General features: G+C 36.3%; 2 protein-coding genes across 7 annotated transcripts in view; one reads left to right on the top strand and one right to left on the bottom strand.

The window, feature by feature from the left end:
* ANO3 (anoctamin 3) overlaps nucleotides 1–21,863 on the bottom strand; it is a 486,839-nt gene that overhangs the window by 67,430 nt on the left and 397,546 nt on the right. For all 4 annotated transcript variants that reach the window (XM_081543183.1, XM_081543186.1, XM_081543185.1 and 1 more), the window contains one exon: nucleotides 15,831–15,891. In XM_081543183.1, the coding sequence (XP_081399309.1) occupies nucleotides 15,831–15,891 (61 nt within the window). The remainder of the gene's footprint in view (nucleotides 1–15,830; nucleotides 15,892–21,863) is intronic.
* Nucleotides 1,876–16,554, top strand: MUC15 (mucin 15, cell surface associated). Of its 3 annotated transcripts, XM_081543190.1 has the most exons (5): nucleotides 1,876–2,692; nucleotides 3,541–3,606; nucleotides 9,236–9,954; nucleotides 11,891–12,040; nucleotides 14,433–16,554. In XM_081543190.1, exons 3-5 carry the CDS (start codon nucleotides 9,273–9,275, stop codon nucleotides 14,591–14,593), a joined length of 993 nt encoding a protein of 330 aa, XP_081399316.1. In that variant the 5' UTR covers nucleotides 1,876–2,692; nucleotides 3,541–3,606; nucleotides 9,236–9,272; the 3' UTR covers nucleotides 14,594–16,554. The 3 variants fall into 3 exon arrangements, with proteins under 3 accessions (XP_081399316.1, XP_081399315.1, XP_081399317.1); XM_081543189.1 differs by lacking the exon at nucleotides 1,876–2,692 and having other exon boundaries at nucleotides 3,381–3,606; XM_081543191.1 differs by lacking the exons at nucleotides 1,876–2,692; nucleotides 3,541–3,606; nucleotides 11,891–12,040 and having other exon boundaries at nucleotides 9,264–9,954; nucleotides 14,433–14,593.

The following is a 21,863-nucleotide window of genomic DNA, read 5'->3' as shown; positions in this document are numbered from 1 at the left end:
TCAAATAAGTTTATAGAACTATGTATCATACTATATATATTTATGACATCCAAAATTTATTTTCATCATATATATTAATTGTGGCAAAGGATGCAATTTCCAGTGCATTATAAAAACTGACATTTTAAAATACAACTTTTTTGTTGGTCTTTTATATCTAATTCATATCCCTTTAAAAAATACACTTTCAGAAAGCTCTTCTTATCTACTGAAACATTTTAATGGTTCCATTTTATCTTTAAATCCATTTCTATTTCTACCTCAGAATATTATCCTTTATATTTATGCCTGAAAACCTTTATTGATTACCTTGTCATACTTCTTTGAAACAAAAAAATACAGACAGAAATTAAAATAATTAAAACAATTTTAAACATCAGAATGGATATAAGGCTCTTTAAAACATCTGGATTATCACTTCAATTAATAAAACAATAGAATTCATTCCAAAATTTAATAAATATTAAGCTTAAAATATAAGATTTTATTATAAATGTTTCTCTTAAGTTGTTAAGTCAATGGTCTTTTTGTTTTTCAATTGGTCCAGGTATTCATGGACACCTACTACTTCTTATTACAATCAGATAGGTTTCAGCATCAACTTCATTTTAATTTTTTGTTTTTATAAGGATGTTTACTGAGAAAACATGTTCCTTTAAATGTGTAGATAGGAATGCAACAGGTTTTGTTATGGTTATGTAATTCACTTCTTTGAACTATGCCTGAATTAACGTTTGTATCTGACATGTCCAATTTATAACCTTCATCAGATCCCCATTTATGCATGTAGGTGTGCCATGTATATGCTATTTCAAAACTTCTGCTTAACAAAAGGCATTGTCCTTAGCACCAAAATAGAGTGTTTAACCTTTCCAAGAAGTTACAGTTAAATGAAGATCATACTATAATATCATATGACTTAGGAAAAAAAACCCAAAAAAGCCTTGTATGATAAACAAGTTTAGCACTCATGAGAATGACCCATCTACTTCTCTTCCAACAGAAGACTGAAACAGCTGTTAACATCCTGAAGACACTTTCCAGTCAGCAATTTCCATTGTACCTGTAAAGAATATCGTTGACATACCCTCAGATAATGTAACCATGATGTTACCTTATTTTTACTCAAAAATTTTTTTTTTTTAGCTTAAAAAATCTATGTTCCTCTGGGGAGACAAAACATAAATTCAACATAGAACCTGCTAATAATGAATTTAACCTATGGAAACAAATTCCTTATGCGTGATGTCAGTATCACACACGTGATGCAATAGGGTTTGTAAAATAAGATACCATTTTGGACCTAGAACAATATTTTGGTTTTATCTGAGACATGGTTCCAAGCTACAATCTGGTTCTATTGTCAGATCCATTAGTGACAATAATGTGACTTCATGTTCTGGAAACTCCACTGGTGAGTGGTTCCACCATTTCAGACAAAGAGGCAGTAGTTCTTCTTCCATTATGTATTCCATTATGTATTGTGAGGTTTAATTAATGGGTGTAAAGCAATTGGAGAGTGCTAGATGAAAGTCTCCATAGAAGGTAAGTAAGTACAACACAAATTATGTAAGCATTGCATAGTATGTCATCTCAGCTGGTTTGGCTGATGAAATTGTTGGGTAATTGTCCCTTATTGTTGAGTTCTTCAGGTCCAAAATGGGATAGATCTTACCTAGAATGTGGTATCACGCACAGGTACACATGGAAATGCATCTCAGCAAGACTTGTTTGTTTGGCAAGAAATTACTTTTTAACTCCAGGTGCTTCCATAAAGGTGTCTGATCACAACTACATGAGCTAAGTAATAACTGAGGCATTAAATTTATGCATAGTTTTCATTTTATAACTTTGCTTCCAGATGTGCTCATGACAGGGAAGGTAAACAAGGTTTATCTCTGGGCTCAGGTCTACTCAACTGGTTACGGTTGTCAGGAGGGCAGTAGTGAAAAGGATTCTGAAGCCACAGCGTCTTCAGAAAAGAGGGTCACTGGAGATTAACTTTGACTCTTGTGACAGTGAAAGCAGAGTTGCAGCAGAAGTACCTTGTAATTTCCTTGCCTGGTATAGGCCATGATTACTATGCTAAGTAGAACACAGTAATGTATTCATGCACATATCTAGGAAAATCCCTAAGGGTGTGTACAGTACACCCAATCCTGCCAAGTCATGTTCAGTTCTCTAAGCATAGATATAAAAATATTTATTCAGTTGAATTTTGTTTCCTAGTAACTAGCTAATCTGAAAATAACCAATTTTATTAAGCCATTTCTCAGTAACTATTTATTTGATTAAACTGAACTTGTTTTTCTTCCTATCAGTGCAGATATAGCTTAAATATCTTTTGAGTGAATATATTTTAGGGTTTGGCTTAATTTCTAATCAAACTCTGAAGGACTTTGGGCTTCAGAAAATTTGAAACTATAGAATTACCTTGCTCTTTCTTGAAGCCAATTAACTGGGAAGATTCTTTGCATTCAATTTAAAACTCCTGAACCTTAGCTAAAGTTTCATTTTCTCTCTCAGCAGTTGGAGACCTATCTACTTGCTCAACAGAACTAAGCATGAACCTCAGGCTTACTGAACTGAACAGACCCCTGGCGCCCATCCCCAAATATTAATGTGCGGAATCTCCCAGAAAGTGCAGTTTCACTCTTCTCCCTTTTATAAGCCGTGAAAGGAAGTATGCCAGGTTGTTATTCATCTCTAGTATTTAATCAAGCATTACTTAGGCTCTTCTGAAACTCTCTGGCTTCTAAGTTGAGAGGAAAAGCAAAGAGAACACAGGATGGAAACTAATTGAGCAGGCTGCCAGGATGACTCGGGATCACGTGGCCATTCTCAGTCAGGCCCCAGTTACCACCTCCCCCAAACTTCTGAGAGTCAGCAAGAAACCCCACCTCAGTCCTGGTGCTGATTTCTAACTTAATATTTTACAGCTTTCTCAAGGATCCAATGCACAGTAATCCACTGTTTGAAGTGTGACTTTCTATAAATCCAGTTTCAGCACACGGCAGACACCTTCTCCTTTCAGGTTGTGAGTACACAAATTGGGCATCCTCACAATGGGAAAGAAAGATTTGGTTATGTGTTTGGAGAACAGCATGCAGCCAGCACAGGTCACTTGAGCAACAGGTGCAGGACTGACTCACTGTGGTTTCCTCACCTGCAAAGGGGAAACCCAGCATGTGTCAGAAGCATTGACCAGGACCAAAGCATCTGTCCCGCTTTTTTTCATTGAGGGCAAGAAATGTACGTCCTTTGTTTTCCAACACCCAAAAGAGAACTAGCCTGTCCCGAAGTCAAAGCAACCAACCTATGAAAGCTGGAGGGTTGGGCTTTCTTTTTCTCTTTTTTTTAAAGGCCTGAATGAGGTGATAGCTTCATGCTGACAGCTGAGAAGCAGGTCAGTCAGGTTCGTGGGTGCTCTATTACACAAGCAAGATACAGCCACCCCCACCTAACTTCGTTTCTCTGCACCCTCCTGCTTAGTGGGAAAACTGTACACTTAACCCATCTGCTTTCTCTAATGCATGGCAGACTCATTGCGGCCAGGATAGCTGTGATACTTCAGTTCCTGTTTGTAAACAACTCCTAGACCTGAAGGTAAGTGCAGGCTGGATTATATCAGACCCTTGGTCTCATCTCTCTCTCTCTCTCTTTCTCTTATTTACCAAAGAGAATCAAAGCCAGTTGAACTTTTGGCAGAACAGTCTGGGAAGTACTTACAGAGACCCTTTGTGAAGACAGGTAGCTGTTTCATCAAGTAATTATCTTCCAAATGAGTATTCGTGCTAAGTGAGTTAACTTTAAGAATTATTGCCAAATTCTCTAGATGATGAAACCAGCTGAAGAGTTCAAGAAAAAACTTGCTTAAAATGCACATAATTACAAGGACAAATTTCCTTAAGTCAGATCTTAGTAAAAAGTTCTGAAATGTTTAAAGCAGAAGTGGCTGCAAGAATATAAATTATTTAGATTTAAATTATGCATTTAGCTCAGTGGTTCTTGCTGAAGTATTAGAACACAACAGCTTTTTGAAAACAATCTGCTAATGCAAGGAATTATTAAGCTTTATGTCTTTACCAAAGATCTTCCTAATCAAAAATTGGCAAAATGATGTGTATATATTTTATTTAACATGGTATGCATACTCGTAGAGCACTCAATGGAAATCTAAAAGGCTAAGCCCATTGCTGCAAAAGACCTCCCATGCATCAAAGACAGGCATTAAGTTTCTTATAATTATTTTCAGTTTGTGGCTGTGTAAGGGTTCTTTTATTAAAGAGAGGCCGATATATTGCTTACCATTGTCTTCTAACCAATCCATAGATACTGTTTCTACAAATAGTGAAACAATAGAAGGCTGAAAACCTGGGAATTTGGGTCCAGAATATTTCTTTTGGAGACACAATCTTTCTAAACTTAACACTCTTCCACCTAATTGTTTCAGCATTGAAGTTTATGACTGAAAATGCCCGAGTTAGCAGGGAGTATGACATTCTATATATTTTTCTGGGCTTATGCATTCCTCAGTCTTATAATTAGAATGATGTTCTCAAACTCTTGAAGTGTATTATTTCCTGAAGGAAAGTCATGTTTTCCTTTTTGTTTCTTTCTTTTAAAATCAAATAAAGTGAATGATATGGGTTCTCAATAGAATCCTACCTTCTGGCTAGTTAAGTCTTCTCTCCCTAAGACCCTCTCAAAAAAGAGGCATCTTTAGAAGCATAATTCCTTATGTCTTCATTTACTGTGGCTTTTTCACTGAGGGACAGCAAAATACAATGCAAGACTGGAAAATCTACTCAGAGTAAAATGTGAGTTCTGCCTGGAATACTGGCTACATGTCAGGCCGTTTCTTATGACCAAGACAAGCAAAACTCATCTGTCTTAATTGGTAGCCTGAGATCTACAATGAGAATGATCACAAACAACTGAGAGAGAAGCAGCACAGCATATACTCTTTAGTTGTTTCACTACAGAAACATGCTTTTATACATCTTCTCGGTGCAACTTAAAGTGATGGTTTTCTTTAAAATTTCTGATTTTGGTTTAGTTTAGACTAACTAGCATTCCTCTTCCCTTGCATGGCTTGATTACTTGACACAAACCAGGGTACCTCCTTATTTTTAAAGCTCAGTGCAAAATAGGTATGACTCAGTTACAACAGGAGGGCTGGGCAGAATAATAACTTTACAAAATTAAGGGGCGACAATTTTATGAGCAGTGAATGTGAATTTGCTTCCCTTAATGGCCACAAGTTTTCTTTTTTTCTTCCCTTATCACCACCTCCTGAAACCCTCTATACAAAAGCAGTAATGTGAAACCACTTTTTAGTGCCAACACCAAAGACAAGAGAAAATAGTGTTCATTTTCTTTGGATAGAGGAATTATTTTTTAAAAAAGTTAAACTCATACTATCCGAAAGTATATTTTAAAAGTTATTAAACCTTAGAAACAATACAAACATTTCAATATATTCAGAAAGATTTAAAATCTTTGTTTAACATACCCCAAATTGGATGGAAATCCTCCTCTCTCTCTCTGTCTCTATTCCCTTTATAATAATTCTAATCTTGGAAGTTTTTCAGGTTCATAATGAGTTTATCTCTGTTCCCAGGCTACATCTTGAAAATCACTCTTAGGAATTTCTACCTCAGGGCAAGATGGGGCAAAGAACAGGAGAAATGATGCTATCTGGTTCTCCTGTTTTGTTTTTTGTTTTTTTCTCTCTGTTTCCAAATTCACTTTCTTTCATCCCCACATTCTCTCTGCTTCCACTGTGCATCTGGTTGACTGATGAACTTGGAACACACGAGCACACAATCCATCATCTAGCATAACTTTACACAGCAAATATACAACAGAGTTTAAATATATTAACTAGAGAAGGAAAGCGGGTGAAAGAAAATTGTAAATAATATAGACTGCTTTTATTGTCCTCTGGAGTTTCTGTGCCACTAACATTAATCTTCCCTGTTTGTAATATGCATTGCTCCATTCAGAATGGGGTCTGTGCTCACTCAGTCATGTCTGACTCTGCGACCTCGTGGATTATAGACCACCAGGCTCCTCTTTACATGGAATTTTTCAGGAAAGAATATTGGAGTAGGTTGCTGTTTCCTACTCCAGGGGAGAATGGGGTCACACCTAACCAAAATTGCTTAGTCCTTGCCCCAGCAAAAATCCAGTGCCAGTGTTCTGAAGAGCTGATGGCTTCAATTCCTGGCTGCTTCTGTCCCTTTAAGATGAATGGACCTGAGTAGGAAGTGCAACCTGGTTCTCTCAGAAGCCAGAGGGCAGAAGCAAAGTTGTCCCCAGTTATCATTCTGGGACAACAGAACAAATCAATACTCACAAAAGCCTTACCCACAAGTGTATTAATTTTTGAATAAATTGCAAATAGCATTCACAATGTACTATCTTATCCCACTCTTTACTTTCTCCTGTTTCCCTAGAAATAAATTATAGGCAGTAACAGACTGCTTGGCTCATTAGGGGTGTTGATACCTTAGGTTTTCAAGTTATAATCAAAAGCTGGGTAAAAGGTAGAGAGATCCCCTTGGTGGTTCCATGTTACAGGCAAACTGAAACAGGAGCAACAAAACTCACTTTGTTGACTCCTGATATGTGGATTCTCATTACGGGAAGGGAGTAAAAGTACTTTGCAAAAATCCTTATGTGACATTATGAGAAAATTAGATGAACAGCCAAGGTTTATTTTTTGGTCCCCTCTGGTGGTCACTTCTTTGGGAAGACAAAATAATTAGAAAGCCTAGGTTTAGGGAAGGCAAATCAAACTGCCTAACCAGACAGGTGACCAAATACAATGCAAAATGAATCAGATCCACGGCAAGAGACAGTGAAAGAGGCTATAAAGTTTACTATGAACATGACAGAGTTCACAGGAAAGAGATGTTTCTGAAAAGGCCCATTTGAGTATTTTTAAACTAAACTGAATTGCATTTTAAATGTGCTAGGTGAAGCAATACTTTAATTAAATATTGGTGAACTTCAGGTCCTGGGGATAATCATTCCTATTTTGTTAATACGTAAATTACAAGGTAAAAGTGTTTATTTAGAAACCATGGAGACAACTGTTGGGAATTTCTTAAATTAGGATAAAGGTGTACTTTAGTATGTTTAAGAGGTACTTAAGGAAGAAGGTGGCTCAGACAGTAAAGAATCTACCCGTAATGCGGGAGACCTGGGTTCAATCCCTGGGTTGGGAAGACCCCTGGAGGAGGGCAGGGCAACCCAATCCAGTATTCTTGCCTGGAGAATTCCATGGACAGAGGAGCCTGGCGGGCTACGGTCCATGGGGTTGTAAAAAGTTGGACATGACTGAGTGACTAAGCACAGCACACAGTTAGGCAGAAGCAGCTACTTCACCAGTGATTAAAAATATGAGGTTATCAACAGCTCTGGTTAAAATAAAATTTGGATTATTTTATTATTCTTTATTATAATCTGTGCTAAGAAAACACTTGTGGGAAAAGTTCTAAAAACCAGGTGATATCAAATCTATATTCCTTTGTAGCTTCTATTATATAGGTGAGTGATTACGAGATTTTGATGTCCAGGTCTGAATCCTAACCCTATCTTTCAACTACGAGCTATGTGTTTTGAATACATTATTTACATTTTTTGTTCCCATTTAACTTTTACAGATTGTAAAATAGGATTAATAACCTCTTCTTTATTGTTTGATTGTTTTTGTTAAGAATTAAATGAGAAAACATGCAAACCATCTCATGTAATAAGTGCATACTAATAATATGTTTTCCAATTATGTTAAAAATTTTTAGGATCTAAATGAATTTTCTTGATTATCACAGAAAGTGACTGAAATATAAATAAACAAAATAATCACAAATACAAATATAGTCTAACGTTTTTTTAAGAATTTTTTTTCACTTAAAAATACTTAAAATTTTAACACCTAATTAGGTTGGAGTCAGCAAACGTAGCTTTCAGTGCTGCTTTTTTCATTTACTAGCTTTCATTACTGGACACTCTGACCCTGTTTCTTCATCTGCAAAATGAGGATAATGTGAGCTACTCTTTTTTTGTCTCAAGGGATCATTGTGAGGATCTAATGAGTTGATATTACAAACTGTAAGACACTTATGGAAGTAATATTATATTTTAACAATAAGAAATGGAAATTAACTAACTGTTTACTTTGGACCAGATACGGTTTAAAGTACTTCTACTTAAATCATTTCATTTAGTCTGCAGAACATTATGAAGTCAGTATGATTATTTTGATTTGATAAAACAACTGCTTCATATGATGATTCTTTTTCATATGTTTTTCATATAGAAACCAGATTTGCAATATAAATGTAAATTCAAAACCTCTCCCCCATATCCTCCTATCTGTGAATTGTGGCGCTTCCACATTTAAGAGGCAATGTGATATGCCCGGATTGGAGGTCAGAGCCATGGTTTCCAACTCCAACTCTGCCATGATCTAGTTAAGTGCCTTTTTCCACACATACTCCCAATCAGATTCTTCACTTATACAATAAGAGTATACAATGAAAGAATCTCCAATTCTAAGAGTTTTTCTGACTTTCTGTAAGCTGGGATTAATAGGAAAAGGGGCAACATGAAGTAAACATAATGTAAAAAAAGGGATGTTAACCTCAAATTCAAGTAACTCAAATTAGGAACTAATAAAATGCTTTCAAGTGGAATTCCTGACTGACTCACTTTAAAGTGGTATGTTTAGTGTATAATCGATAACATAATTTTTATAATAAACACTCCAAATTACATCTTTATAAAAAACATGTTTCCTTAAATAAGTTAAAGAAATCAGCAAGCTCTACATGCCCTATATTTACAGTATTAAAAAAAATTACTTAGCCATCCATATACACTATGTGTGTGTGTGTGTGTGTGTATACTTCAACTTGTCCCAAGCTAAATGATCTTTGAAATAATAAAATGGCAATGTCTAGCTTGAAAACGTTTCTGTATGGCATTTCCCTAGAGGAAGAAACAAAGAAATATTATATAGAAAATAGAACTCGGTGAAACAGAACTTACTGACTCTTGTTTTAATAAAATCCAAAGAAAACAAACTTTTGGAATAAAGGGTATGATATGATCATCTCAGTATTATGTGTCTATATTTTTTTAAATCACTTTAGAAATGTAGATCCATTAAAGAAAAACCTCAATACTTCATTTAATAAATCAAATGGTTATTATTTTCTTTCAGATTCTCCATATTAACACTAAAACCAAAGAAGATTGCAATGTTGACTTCAGCCAAAATTCTGTTGATTGCAATTTTGTCTAGTTTACTACTGTTTGGAAGCCATGGGGAAGAAGGTCAAAAAACAAACACAACAGAAAGCATTGCAGAAGAATTAAAAACAAGGGAAAATCAATCTGTTCCTTTAGAAAGTAAAGCAAATTTAGCCTCAGATAAAGAAAATAGAGAAACCTCCAATCCCAACGCAAGTAATTTCTCTTTTGGAGATCCATCAAATAAAACACATGAAACAGGTTTCTACAGTAATCTGTCAACAGACAACTCTTCCAGGAGTCCGGGACTCATTCCTACACTTTCCCCAAGATCTCCGTCAATCCACAGCTTTGTTTCTAAATTGCCTTGGAACTCATCCATAGCAGATAACAGTCTTCGGCCAGTTTCAGCCCCTCCCAATACTACAGTTACTGTATCTTCAGAAAACTTTACCTGGTCTTCCATCAATGATACCATGAAAGCTCCTGACAACAGTTCCATTCCAGTTAGCAACCTCCCTTCAGGACCAAACACCATATCTGTGACCCCCATGGTAACAGATGGATGGCCTACCACAACCAGAGAGAGCGTGGAGGGATTTACCATCTATCAAGAAACAACTTTACATCCCACCCTGAAATTCACCAATAATTCAAAAATCTTCCCAAATACGTCAGACCCCCAAGAAGGTAAATATAAATGGATTTAATTCTCCTTTTGTGTAAAATTGAATATCCAAATAAGTTATTACACCTAAGGAATGCACCACTCTAGAAGAAAAAGGAGGCTGCAATAGCGCAAGTGGTTCTTTTGCAACAGCAGGCACGATATTCATAGTGAACAGTGAAGGGACTTTTGGACTTAAGTCAATAGACACTAGTCATTACAGTATGGGAATGTGATGAAACAGTGGGGCAAAGTAAGAAATAGGTTAAGTTGAAAAGAAACTGAAACTGATATAATGGTACAGTTTTAAGATACTGTAACAATTTTACTGCATCTCAGAAAGACTATGTGAAATTTCCCAGGCCTTTAGGAATACAATGCAACTGAAGTTTAAAAATATATGTATGTGGGTTTTGAAAAGAGAATGAAATGAATAAACTTGGAAATTATCTGAAACCATACAGCAATCACAGGAGACTAGAACACTGATATTTTAAAAATGTACATTCAACAGGATACCCTTCTTAATTTTTAGTTTGGTACCTACTGAACACCATAAAGATAAAATTTAGCTGTGAGTATCACAAGAAAATTGTGTTATGGGGACATTTCTGTTTCATTTAGGGATTAGTCAAGTTTTAAAACATAAAGCAGAAAAGATTTCTAATATATAATGAAGATTCATTATATAATCATGGTTTTGTTTCCTGAATTAAAAAAAAAATACTCTTTTTCCCTCCATGAACTAATTGATTTCCATACAACCTATCTACAGATGTTAGTGATATAAAAAATTATATATACAAATTCCTATTTGAACGCTGTTGTCAGTGTACAAAAAAAGTTTTAAAATTTGAAATCCAAGATTAATATAGCACTGCCACCAATATATTATGTGTACACATATTTTTATAATTTTAAGACCTAATTTTAAGACATCCTTCCATTCATACATATAAAACTATGCTCTGTTTTGCCTTTCTAGTGTTATATATATATATATAGAGAGAGAGAGAGAGAGGGAGGGAGAATATTGAGTACTTAATCCTACCATTGTTCTTTAATCAAAAGAAAATTTAGTTAACTTTGCCTCACTTTCAGCTTAGTAAAAATATGTGCTGCTGTTGTCAAAAAATTTCAACATGTTTTTTGGTGTATAAATGGAGTCTGATATAGAATTAGAGAGCCTATAAGAACCCTTGCCTGCCTAATTAATAAGCTTCTTGAGAAATTATTTTTTAAAGCTGAAAGTAAATTGCACTAAGCATGAATTCAGAGAGTATTACGTGATTTATTGATGACAGCTTTCAACTAAGGTGCTTGCTAAAGGGGATGATAGAATGAAATTCTGGATTCCTTGAAACTCAGACCTACACAGTTGTTTGAAATGTACAAAGCACAGCAAGCATCCTGTTTTGTTTGGTATATTTCCTGTATTTGAAAATATTCTATATCAGAATATACTTATTTTTCTCATAACGCCTTTTCATTTGGGGTGAATTCATTTCTATCACCTACTTACTCCCATTTGCTTTTTACTTCTGAATAGAAACAAACTCAAAGCCTAGCTCATCATTAAAGTTCATCAGTGATTCAGAGTTGATGAAAAACAGTATAGAATTCAATATAGAAATTAGATCTTAATGGAGAATGCACATGGCATTTCAGTACTATTGGTATTAATACGTAATGAGACAGATACAAAACTAAGGCTTAGGAATGTTTCAAGATAATTCAAATTTTGAAGTACAGTTTTATCAGGAAGTATATATTTTTGATATATCCCCAAAACTCAGTACCTTATAAAACACACACACACACCCACTATATATACATACCCATTATCTTAATAAAAAGTGTTAAACTTTGCTTACACAAAGTCCACATGTATATATTTCTATTCTTTGAATAATTGTTTTCTATTTCTTATGTGTAAATTATTTTTTCTTTGTCCTCTAGAGAACAGAAACACAGGAGTAGTATTTGGGGCCATTTTAGGTGCTATTCTGGGTGCTTCATTGCTTAGTCTTGTTGGCTACCTTTTGTGTGGAAAAAGGAAAACAGATTCATTTTCCCATCGGCGACTTTATGACGACAGAAATGAACCAGGTAAAAACAACTTTCAGAACTTCACCTGTACACACTGATTTTAATTAAGTGAAGATGCTAATGTTCACTGCATTATCCAGATGGGATTTAGCGAGTCACATGACAGAAACGAACTAAAGATTTATTCTGATCTACTCTCTTTCTCAAAGAACATAACCAAAATAACTATGGGCCTGTTAATGAAGTTTTAAAACCATTTGGAACTGTTGCTCATCACAACTCAATTGGTTTTAAGTCATAATCTCAGAATGTAAAACATAGCATTATAAATAGTCATTCAGTCGTGTCTCCCTCTTTGCAACCTTATAGACTGTATGTAAATGGCAACCCACTCCAGTGTTCTTGCCTGGAGAATCCCAGGGACGGGGGAGCCTGGTGGGCTGTCGTCTATGGGGTCGCACAGAGTCAGACACGACTGAAGCGACTTAGCAGCAGCAGCAGCAGCAGCAGCCCATCACACACTCCTCTCTCCAGGAGGAGTGTGGCAAGAATACTGGAATAGGCTGCTATTTCCTCCTCCAAGGTATCTTCCTAACCCCCTGGAAGGATCAAATCCAGGTCTCCTGCATAGCAGACAGTTTCTTTACCATCTGAACCATCAGAGAAGCCAATGAAAGGACAATGGTATGATATTAAGAACAAAATCGCCAGTTTGTAAGCAAAAAACTGTGGAGCCATTCTCCATCGTTGTTGGATCCCTTAGTAGCAGGATTTTGAACAATGATTTATTCTAATTGGATGTTCTTCCAAAGTTTACACATATACAACAAAGTTTACACATATACAATAGCTCTCTATAAATTATCTTGATGAGGCTCTAAAAAAGAATTTCTGAAGAGTTGTATATTTGGGTACATAAAGTCAGATATACCTTAATTCAGAAATTTCCCAATTATGTTATGGAAAAAAAAGCACAACATCTATGGATGAGAAATGTGTCTGCTAAGAATAAAGCACTGAGTTTGATTAGTATTAACTAGAACAGAAATGAAATAACTTCAAAAGCTTGACTCATCTCTTTTTAAAAAAATATTTCAGGACAAAGAAAAATCTGGTTTCTGGCTTACACAACAGATGCTTGCTACCATCAAAATATAGTTAAATGCCCCTGTTGAGTTCTATTGATAAAATCTTGTTGATTTTTTATAAGTTTGGATCATTACTGATACATTGCTGATTTTCAAAAGCAAACCCATTAGTTGTAAATATAACTGAACTCTGTTCATCTACATCCTGGCCTTTTCAAATCTGTTTATGGACTTTTAGCAATCCACAGAAAATAAAAAGTAGCACTTTCCCAAATTGAAGGATAGGATTTCAAGCTTTAGAGCCTTCCAAACTTTTTTTTTAACTTCATAATATTTTCTTTAAATGTTATCAGATGTAAAAGGTCAATCTCTCAACTTTGTACAATCTAAGATGTTGTGATTGAGGCATAATGGAACAATTCAATCACAACAGTTTTACTTTTTCAAGGTAACTTTGTGTCACCCCTTCCAAATCCCTAAGGCTCCTGGGAGCCCAGTTAGTAAACAGAAGGCTTAAGGACTAGGTAGGATCTGAGACTACCTAGCTGAATAATTAGATGACTAATCTAGCTAGTAAATAGTCACTGTTTTAGTATTCAGAAGCCTAGAACATTCCAAGTTTTCTATAAAAATAAATTCAAGATCATTAAGGAAATAATAATTAGTTGTTTGTGGAAAGAAAAAAAAAACTATGTTTTTAGTTAGAAAACCTTAACTGTATGATAACCTGGATCTATCAGAAGCAAACAGAAGATTTTACAATTTTTTTTTTCATCTCCATTGCTCACCTGTAAAGATATTAAGACACTTGATAAAATAATGACACTAATTTAAAAAGTAAAGCTCTTCACTTTTTAAAAATCACTTTTACACCAGAAGTAAAAATTCTGAACATGTTGGGAATTCCCTGGTGGTTAGGACTCTATGCTTTCATTGCTGTGGGCCCAAGTTCTAGCCCTGGTCAGGAACGAGGATCCCACAAATGCACAGCATGACCAAATTAAAAAAAAAATTCTGAACTTGTTGATACAGTTCTGAATTCACAAGATTCAAAAGTCAATGAGACATGTTAATACTTCCTTATATCAAATATTGCTAGACTTCTGTTGTGATCCTCCCGTAGTTCCTTTATGTTTGGACCACCAGAAGTGACATTTTGGAAGTTAAACTGTTCTTAGTTTTAGAAAGAAAAATGTGGCGTGATAAATAACTACTTATTTAAAGTTTCAAAACCAGTATCTGAAAATATCACAAAAAAATGTAACTATTTGCTCATGGAGAACAATTCCTATGGTCTAGCAGATGCAAGAGTGTGCATTCCAGACTGTCACTATAAAACAATTTTTTTTTTTGTTGCTTTTTAGTTCTGCGATTAGATAATACACCGGAACCTTATGATGTGAGTTTTGGGAATTCTAGTTATTACAACCCAACTGCAAATGATTCATCTACTTCAGCAGGTGGAGAAAAGGCACATGATGGCATTCCTATGGATGACATACCTCCACTTCGTACCTCAGTGTAAAACTTAGGGGGAAAAGGCTGCAGATGGCAAGTGTTCATCTACATCCTGGCTTTTTCAAATCCATCTTGCAAACACTGAAGCAAGACCACTGTCACATGGCCTGTGTCAAGGAGAACTGTAAAAGCATGAGGCTAACTAGCAGAAGCATAAACAGAGGATAAATCATCCAAAAGATTTCCTTTCTTACCAGTTTTGGCTATGCTGAATCATTCATTGAGAAACCTTCATTAGTATTTTGGCCTATTTTTTCTTAGTAGGAAATATCTATGGAATCAGGTAAAACTAAAAGACTTCACCATGATTGCCCTGCCTGATTAATTAAAAAATCCTTCAGTGAAAATACTTTTTGGGTGAGGGGATAGACAAAAATCAATGAATTAACTCTCCATTGCTCCCTTTGTAGTCTTAATGCATTTTCCTGAAGGAAAATTGGAAGGGTTATTTTTTTTTTAAATTTTGACTTAAAGCTAGAAAGAGTATGGCACAGAGTTTGTGTTCCTGGGAAATTAAGACAATGGAAGTGAAAGATTTATATTCTAGTACATTTTATTTTTCTGTATCAGCAGGTACATAGTAAAGTCCTTGAGTTGCCTAGTTGATGATAACTTTGCATTCAATAGACCGTCGTTGGAAAGTTGACCCTACCCAGGAAAGTAATCACTTCTTTTCAAATCATGGGAAATTCCAATCTGTAATTTACTTTAGGTCTCAATTAATTGGGTTCTTTAAAAACTCAATGAGAAACTTCATGAAAAAGTCAGCCAATACATATACCTAAACATAAGTTTTACAGTTTAAAGATGTTAGATAGGAACAGGATTTATTTACTATTAGACATTATTGCTCAATCATATACGGAATAGATTCTGTATCTCTAAGTGCATAAAATCTAAGTTTTAAAAAATAGATGACTGGAAGCCTTAAGCAAACAAAACATTTTCTGATCATCACTTTCACAAGTATGCTTCAGTTTGTTTTTAATTACTGGCTGCTTTTGGTGGGAAAAATAGGCTCTACAGTATAGGAAGGTTGATGCTTTAGGGATTAGAAGATTAGATCAGAGTTAAATTCCCAAAGAAGCCGTGAATGTATGAAGAAGGCATAGGAAACAAAGAGATTTTATTGTTGAATTGACACATGGTATGTGTGTTTGTGTGTGGGTGTGGGTGTGCAGAAACACAGCAACAGCTTCAGAAAACAAGGGCTAGGAAGTTAAGTAATGGAATAACGTACTTACCCCATATTGCCATAAAAATAGCAAAGAAGACTGTCCCTCCATTATCAAACAGATATGTCACCTTAATGGAAAACAAAAATATTAGCAACATTTTTGGTTATAATAATCCAGTGATTACTTTTTTTACATTGAGGCACTATTGATTTTTTTTTCTCAGTGGAATCACATTATTTTATCATTTGTAAATATAAGATATGCAATCCTTTCATGGGTCCTGCAAGTGTTTCACGTGATTTTCTCATGAAGAAAGATGGGGAATCAGCATTTCCCCCCTTACTTTCTCTTTTCCTTTTGGACTCTACCTTTATTTCTGCTTAGAAGTGGTTCTAGCACTCTGAGGAAGTATTTGTGGATCACAAATGGAAGCTACGCAGTGAGCTTTAAGAAGTTAGCTTTCCAGTGAAAGCACACACAGCTGCACTTCCTGTTAGCAAACCTTCCAGGGCTGGGGAAGTTGCAGAATGCAGAATTCCATTAGTGATCCAGCATTTCCAAGGGAGAGGTATCAGAGTGCTAGCCCTGCTCTCTGATGTCTTTCAGAACGTGCCATGCGTCATTAAGAAATTTCATCAATCACTGGATATATTTAGGATATAGTCCAAGTGTTTTTTAATCAGACAAGACCTGAAGTTTTATAAAGAACAATGTACAGTTACACAATGTTATCGAATACACATTTCAGGTAAGAATTGTTTGATTTTAATAAAGTATAAATTCAATTTGCCTTTTTCTCTTTTCATTTGCATAATATCTTTACTATAGTTATGATTTAGTGAGGGAGATTAAACCAATATAGTCAAGGCATCATATGTTTGTCAGTCACTTAAATACCATAGAAATTATACAGAAAATAGGGGCATTATTCTCACAGGAGTAGAGGGCAATTAGGTAGGGGTTTAAAGAACATTATTCTAAGGACAGTGGGAGTAGAATGGTGCCTTCTTTGCTTAGTCTACAGTCTAGAGGCTGCTCAATGGGGGCATTAAAACAACACTGATGTGCATTTTAATTGTAACTTCTGGAACACACTGCAAAACAATATGCAAAATAGAGAAAGGTGGGATGTATTTTCCTATAATACAGCATTATTGAAAATTTCATTATACAAAAGATAATGAAAAGTATTACTTTTGAAAGTTGGTAGATAGGTGCAAGATATTCTAGATGGTTCTAAACTTCTAAGACTGTTGATGTTAAGGCTTGAGCTTTTTGAAAAATGCAGTAAGAATAATTTTTCACAACAATCATCAGTATATATTATGTACAGTAGAGAAAAAGACCACAAAGAAATTCTCCCACAGAGCTCAGAAAATTCCACCCAGTGGGGGAATTTAGCTTTTTTTTTATTTCCAAAGATATCCCACAGAGACACTTGCGGCTGCCAAGCAGCTGAACAGCTGTCTGCTGTCCTTTATAAACAAGTTTAGTGCAGGAAACAGCCTCTTAAAGAGTGTTAGAACAGAGGCTTCACACATGGAGACATAAAGGTGACCAAGAATAATGGCTCCCCCTGCTCCAGAAACCACCCTGCTTTTAGAAAAGTGACATGTTAAAAAAAAAAAAATAGAAAAGTGACACATAAAAAGCCATATTTAACAACAATTGTGTTGCACAGAAATGATTTTTTGTGCAATATTTTCCTTAAAAAAGCTTTTCATTTTTTTCTTGTTACTTTTGTTTATAAATCTTTCAGGCATTTTTTTAACTAAGTAAATTTAAATATCAACTTTTAGAAACACATCCGCGAGACGTGGTAAGGTACACATGTCATACTGATGTAATGTGAGATTATAAACTTCTAGTGGGAGATAAAGCTAGAATGGAAGTTAGGAAAGTCTTCAGAACTTGCCCTGAGGAAGCGGGTAAAAGTGTAAGGTCATCATGTTACCTCCACTAAACTATTACGTGTGGTGTGTATTATGACAGGGCAGACTTTGGAGATGAGAAGAGCACTTAGAAGCCTGTGCTTATATAATAGCTTCCCATGCCAAGGCTTTTTTAGGGTGCTACTATGGGCTTCCCTTGTGGTTCAGTAGTAAAGAACAGACCTGACAATGCAGGAGACTTGAGATTGATCCCTGATTCGGGACGATCCCCTGGAGGAGGAAATGGCAACCCACTCCAGTATTCTTGCCTGGAAAATCCATGGACAGAGGAGCCTGGAGGGCTATAGCCCATGGGGCCACAAAGAGTCAGACATGACTTACCAACTGAACAACAACAACAAGGGTGCTAATATAAGAGCCGTTAAATGAAAATGGAGGAGACAGAAAATTAAGAGTCAAGCACAGAGTGAATGGATCAAGCTTAGAAAGTGAATAATTGGCAGGAGAATAAAGGTGGGAGAGGCCTTCTGCCTAATAGGAAAGGAACACTTGCTCTATAAAAGAAAACGCCAGTTGAAATCTCAAGAAAAATCTGAAAGCAGCATAACAGAGCCAAAAAAAAGGCAAAAACGCTAAAAGTAAAAAATCTTGTCCAATCTACAAATGTATATTTGCAGTGAATTATTTTATTGGAAAAATAGCATGCTTTTATGCATAGAGCACCTCTGGACAAGCATTTTATTTAACATTATGAATGTGAGTAGGGATAATTTAAGAAGACAGAAGCAAACTTCTTTAAGAAAACAAAGCTGTGTGTTAGCACAAATTCTCCATCTTCTTTGACATGTGATTTCTCTTGGAGAGCTGAGTGTGGCTGAAAATCAATAAATGTAAGGATTGCTTATGGAAATAAATTTCTTATTAGGTTGGAAGCTTAAAGTCTATTTCTTCTCCGCTACTGCAGTTGATAGATAGCTCTCTCTAAAATTGTTTCTTGGTGAGAAATGGACTATTTCCTGCCATATCAGTACATAAGGATGTCACAGTCATCAATGATTCCAGCCCTCCAGGGCACTTGGAAAGGAGAATGCCTGCACCATCTGGCAACCATGAGACTGCAGCCACTCCCTACAGTGAGAACTGAAAATGTCAGGACATGAAATATTGCAGGAGTCTGGACCCAGACAGCTGAGATGCATAGGAAAGGAATGATTTCAGTGAGCCCAGACTCTAGCATCTTTCCATACATAGAAAGGTGCTAAATTTCTTAATTTGAGATATCTGGTTTTCTTTAATTCACAAAAATACTTTTGATGTGCAGACTATCTGCCCTTTGTTGAAAACTTATATATAACCTGACTCCTTTCTGCCTACTTGGAGCAGTTCTCTTAGGGTTACTTGAGATGTCTCCTGGGCTTAAAGTCCTAAAAATAGCCACCAAATAAAACATAACTCTTAACTTTTAGGTTGTGACTATTTTTTAAGTCACCAATGGGTTCAGCATAACTTAAGGCTCTGGAAACTGCCATATATACTCCATTCAAGATTCTGTGGGCTAAGGAGAACAAGACTCTTCTTGAACAGATCCAACCCTGCAGGTCAGGTGGTTACAGGGAAGAGAGGCAGAGAGTTGGAATTTAGACTGAAGTTTAGCCTTCTCTCAGTTCCTCAGTTCCTAATTCTTCAACAGAGCAAAATCTGTACATCTATCCATGCCCACTGGACCTGGGCACAGGCTACACAAAACACAGGAGCTTCATGTATTCACCCCCACCCCCAACTCAATACTTGTTTACTGCAATAACTTTATAAATGTGGGCCTACGAATAAGAATTACGGGAGGAATCTGTTAACATGCAGATTTCTAAGCCTTGCCCTTGACCAGCTGATTCTGAATCTCAGAACATGGGGCCCAGGAATCTGTTTTTAATGAAAGTTCTAGATGATCCTGATGTAGAGTCTTCTGAGGATTCTTCCATGAAATTTCTTAAAGAAGAAACATGTGCATGAGTGTGTGTTAAGTCACTTTAGTCATGCCTGACTCCTTGCAACCCTATGACTATAGCCTGCCAGGCTCCTCTGTCCACAGGATTCTTCAGGCAAGAATACTGGAGTGGGTTGCTGAAAGAAGAAACATGATCTGTCCTGATTCTACTGTAACCTCAATACTAGTATACAATCTGAGGCTCAATACATTAGGGACCGAATAAATGTTTGCTTCAGATATGACCTAAATCAAATCCCTTATGACCCTACAGTGGAAATGAGAAATAGATTTAAGGGACTAGATCTGATAGACAGAGTGCCTGATGAACTATGGACGGAGGTTTGTGACATTGTACAGTAGACAGGAATCAAGACCATCCTAAGAAAAAGAAATACAAAAAAGCAAAATGGTTGTCTGAGGAGGCCTTACAAATAGCTGTGAAAAGAAGGGAAGCGAAAAGCAAAGGAGAAAAGGAAAGATATACCCTTTTGAATGCAGAGTTCCAAAGAATAGCAAGAAGAGATAAGAAGGCCTTCCTCAGCAATCAATGCAAAGAAATAGAGGAAAACAATAGAATGAGAAAGACTAGAGATCTCTTCAAGAAAATTAGAGATACCAAGGGAACATTTCAGGCAAAGATGGGCTCAATAAAGGACAGAAATGGTAGGGACCTAACAGAAGCAGAAGATATTAAGAAGAGGTGGCAAGAATACACAGAAGAACTGTACAAAAAAGATCTTCACGACCCAGATAATCACGATGGTGTGATCACTCTCCTAGAGCCAGACATCCTGGAATGTGAGGTCAAATGGGCCTTAGCAAGCATCACAATGAACAAAGCTAGTGGAGGTGATGGAATTCCAGTTGAGCTATTTCAAATCCTCAAGGATGATGCTGTGAAAGTGCTGCACTCAATATGCCAGCAAATTTGGGAAACTCAGCAGTGGCCACAGGACTGGAAAAGGTCAGTTTTCATTCCAATCCCAAAGAAAGGCAATGCCAAAGAATGCTCAAACTACTGCATAATTGCACTCATCTCACATGCTAGTAAAGTAATGCTTAAAATTCTCCAAGCCAGGCTTCAGTAATACGTGAACTGTAAACTTCCAGATGTTCAAGCTGGTTTTAGAAAAGGCAGAGGAACCAGATATCAAATTGCCAACATCTATTGGATCATCGAAAAAGCAAGAGAGTTCCAGAAAAACATCTACTTCTGCTTTATTGACTATGCCAAAGCCTTTGACTGTGTGGATCACAATAAACTGTGGAAAATTCTGAAAGAGATGGGAATACCAGACCACCTGACCTGTGTCTTGAGAAACCTGTATGCAGGTCAGGAAGCAACAGTTAGAACTGGACACGGAACAACAGACTGGTTCCAAATAGGAAAAGGAGTACATCAATGCCGTATATTGCCACCCTGCTTGTTTAACTTATGTGCAGAGTACATCACGAGAAACGCTAGGCTGGAGGAAGCACAAGCTGGAATCAAGATTGCCAGGGGGAAATATCAATAACCTCAGATATGCAGATGACACCACTCTTATGGCAGAAAGTGAAGAACTAAAGAGCCTCTAGATGAAAGTGAAAAGGAGGGTGAAAAAGTTGGCTTAAAAGCTCAACATTCAGAAAATTAAGATCATGGCATCTGGTCCCATCACTTCATGGCAAATAGATGGCGAAACAGTGGAAACAGTGGCTGACTTTATTTTTCTGGGCTCCAAAATCACTGCAGATGGTGATTGCAGCCATGAAATTAAGACACTTGCTCCTTGGAAGGAAAGTTATGACCAACCTAGACATAATATTGAAAAACAGAGACATTTCTTTGTCAACAAAGGTCCATCTAGTCAAGGCTATGGTTTTTCCAGTGGTCATGTATGGATGTGAGAGTTGGACTATAAAGAAAGCTGAGTGTTGAAGAATTGATGCTTTTGAATTGTGGTGTTGGAGAAAATTCTTGAGAGTCCCTTGGACTGCAAGGAGATCCAATCAGTCCATCCTAAAGAAGATCAGTCTTGAATATTGATTGAAAGTACTGATGTTGAAGCTGAAACTCCAATACTTTGGCCACCTTATGCGAAGAGTTGACTCATTTGAAAAGACCCTGATGCTGGGAAAGATTTAGGGCAGGAGGAGAAGGGAACAATAAAGGATGAGATGGTTGGATGGCATCACCAACTCAATGGACATGGGTTTGGGTGGACTCCGGGTGTTGGT

The sequence above is a fragment of the Giraffa tippelskirchi genome, chromosome 11 (assembly GCF_054371585.1).
Source record: "Giraffa tippelskirchi isolate mGirTip1 chromosome 11, T2T-mGirTip1v1.2.pri, whole genome shotgun sequence".
NCBI classification, from domain to species: domain Eukaryota; kingdom Metazoa; phylum Chordata; class Mammalia; order Artiodactyla; family Giraffidae; genus Giraffa; species Giraffa tippelskirchi.
This window is presented reverse-complemented; position numbering and strand designations above follow the sequence as displayed.

What these genes read in the sequence shown, in the direction of transcription:
- MUC15 (XM_081543190.1), top strand. Translation starts at nt 9,273, where the DNA reads ATGTTGACTTCAGCCAAAATTCTGTTGATTGCAATTTTGTCTAGTTTA. An exon ending in TACGTCAGACCCCCAAGAAG is followed by an intron (nt 9,955 to 11,890) that starts GTAAATATAAAT and finishes TTTGTCCTCTAG; the next exon opens with AGAACAGAAACACAGGAGTA. An exon ending in TGACGACAGAAATGAACCAG is followed by an intron (nt 12,041 to 14,432) that starts GTAAAAACAACT and finishes GTTGCTTTTTAG; the next exon opens with TTCTGCGATTAGATAATACA.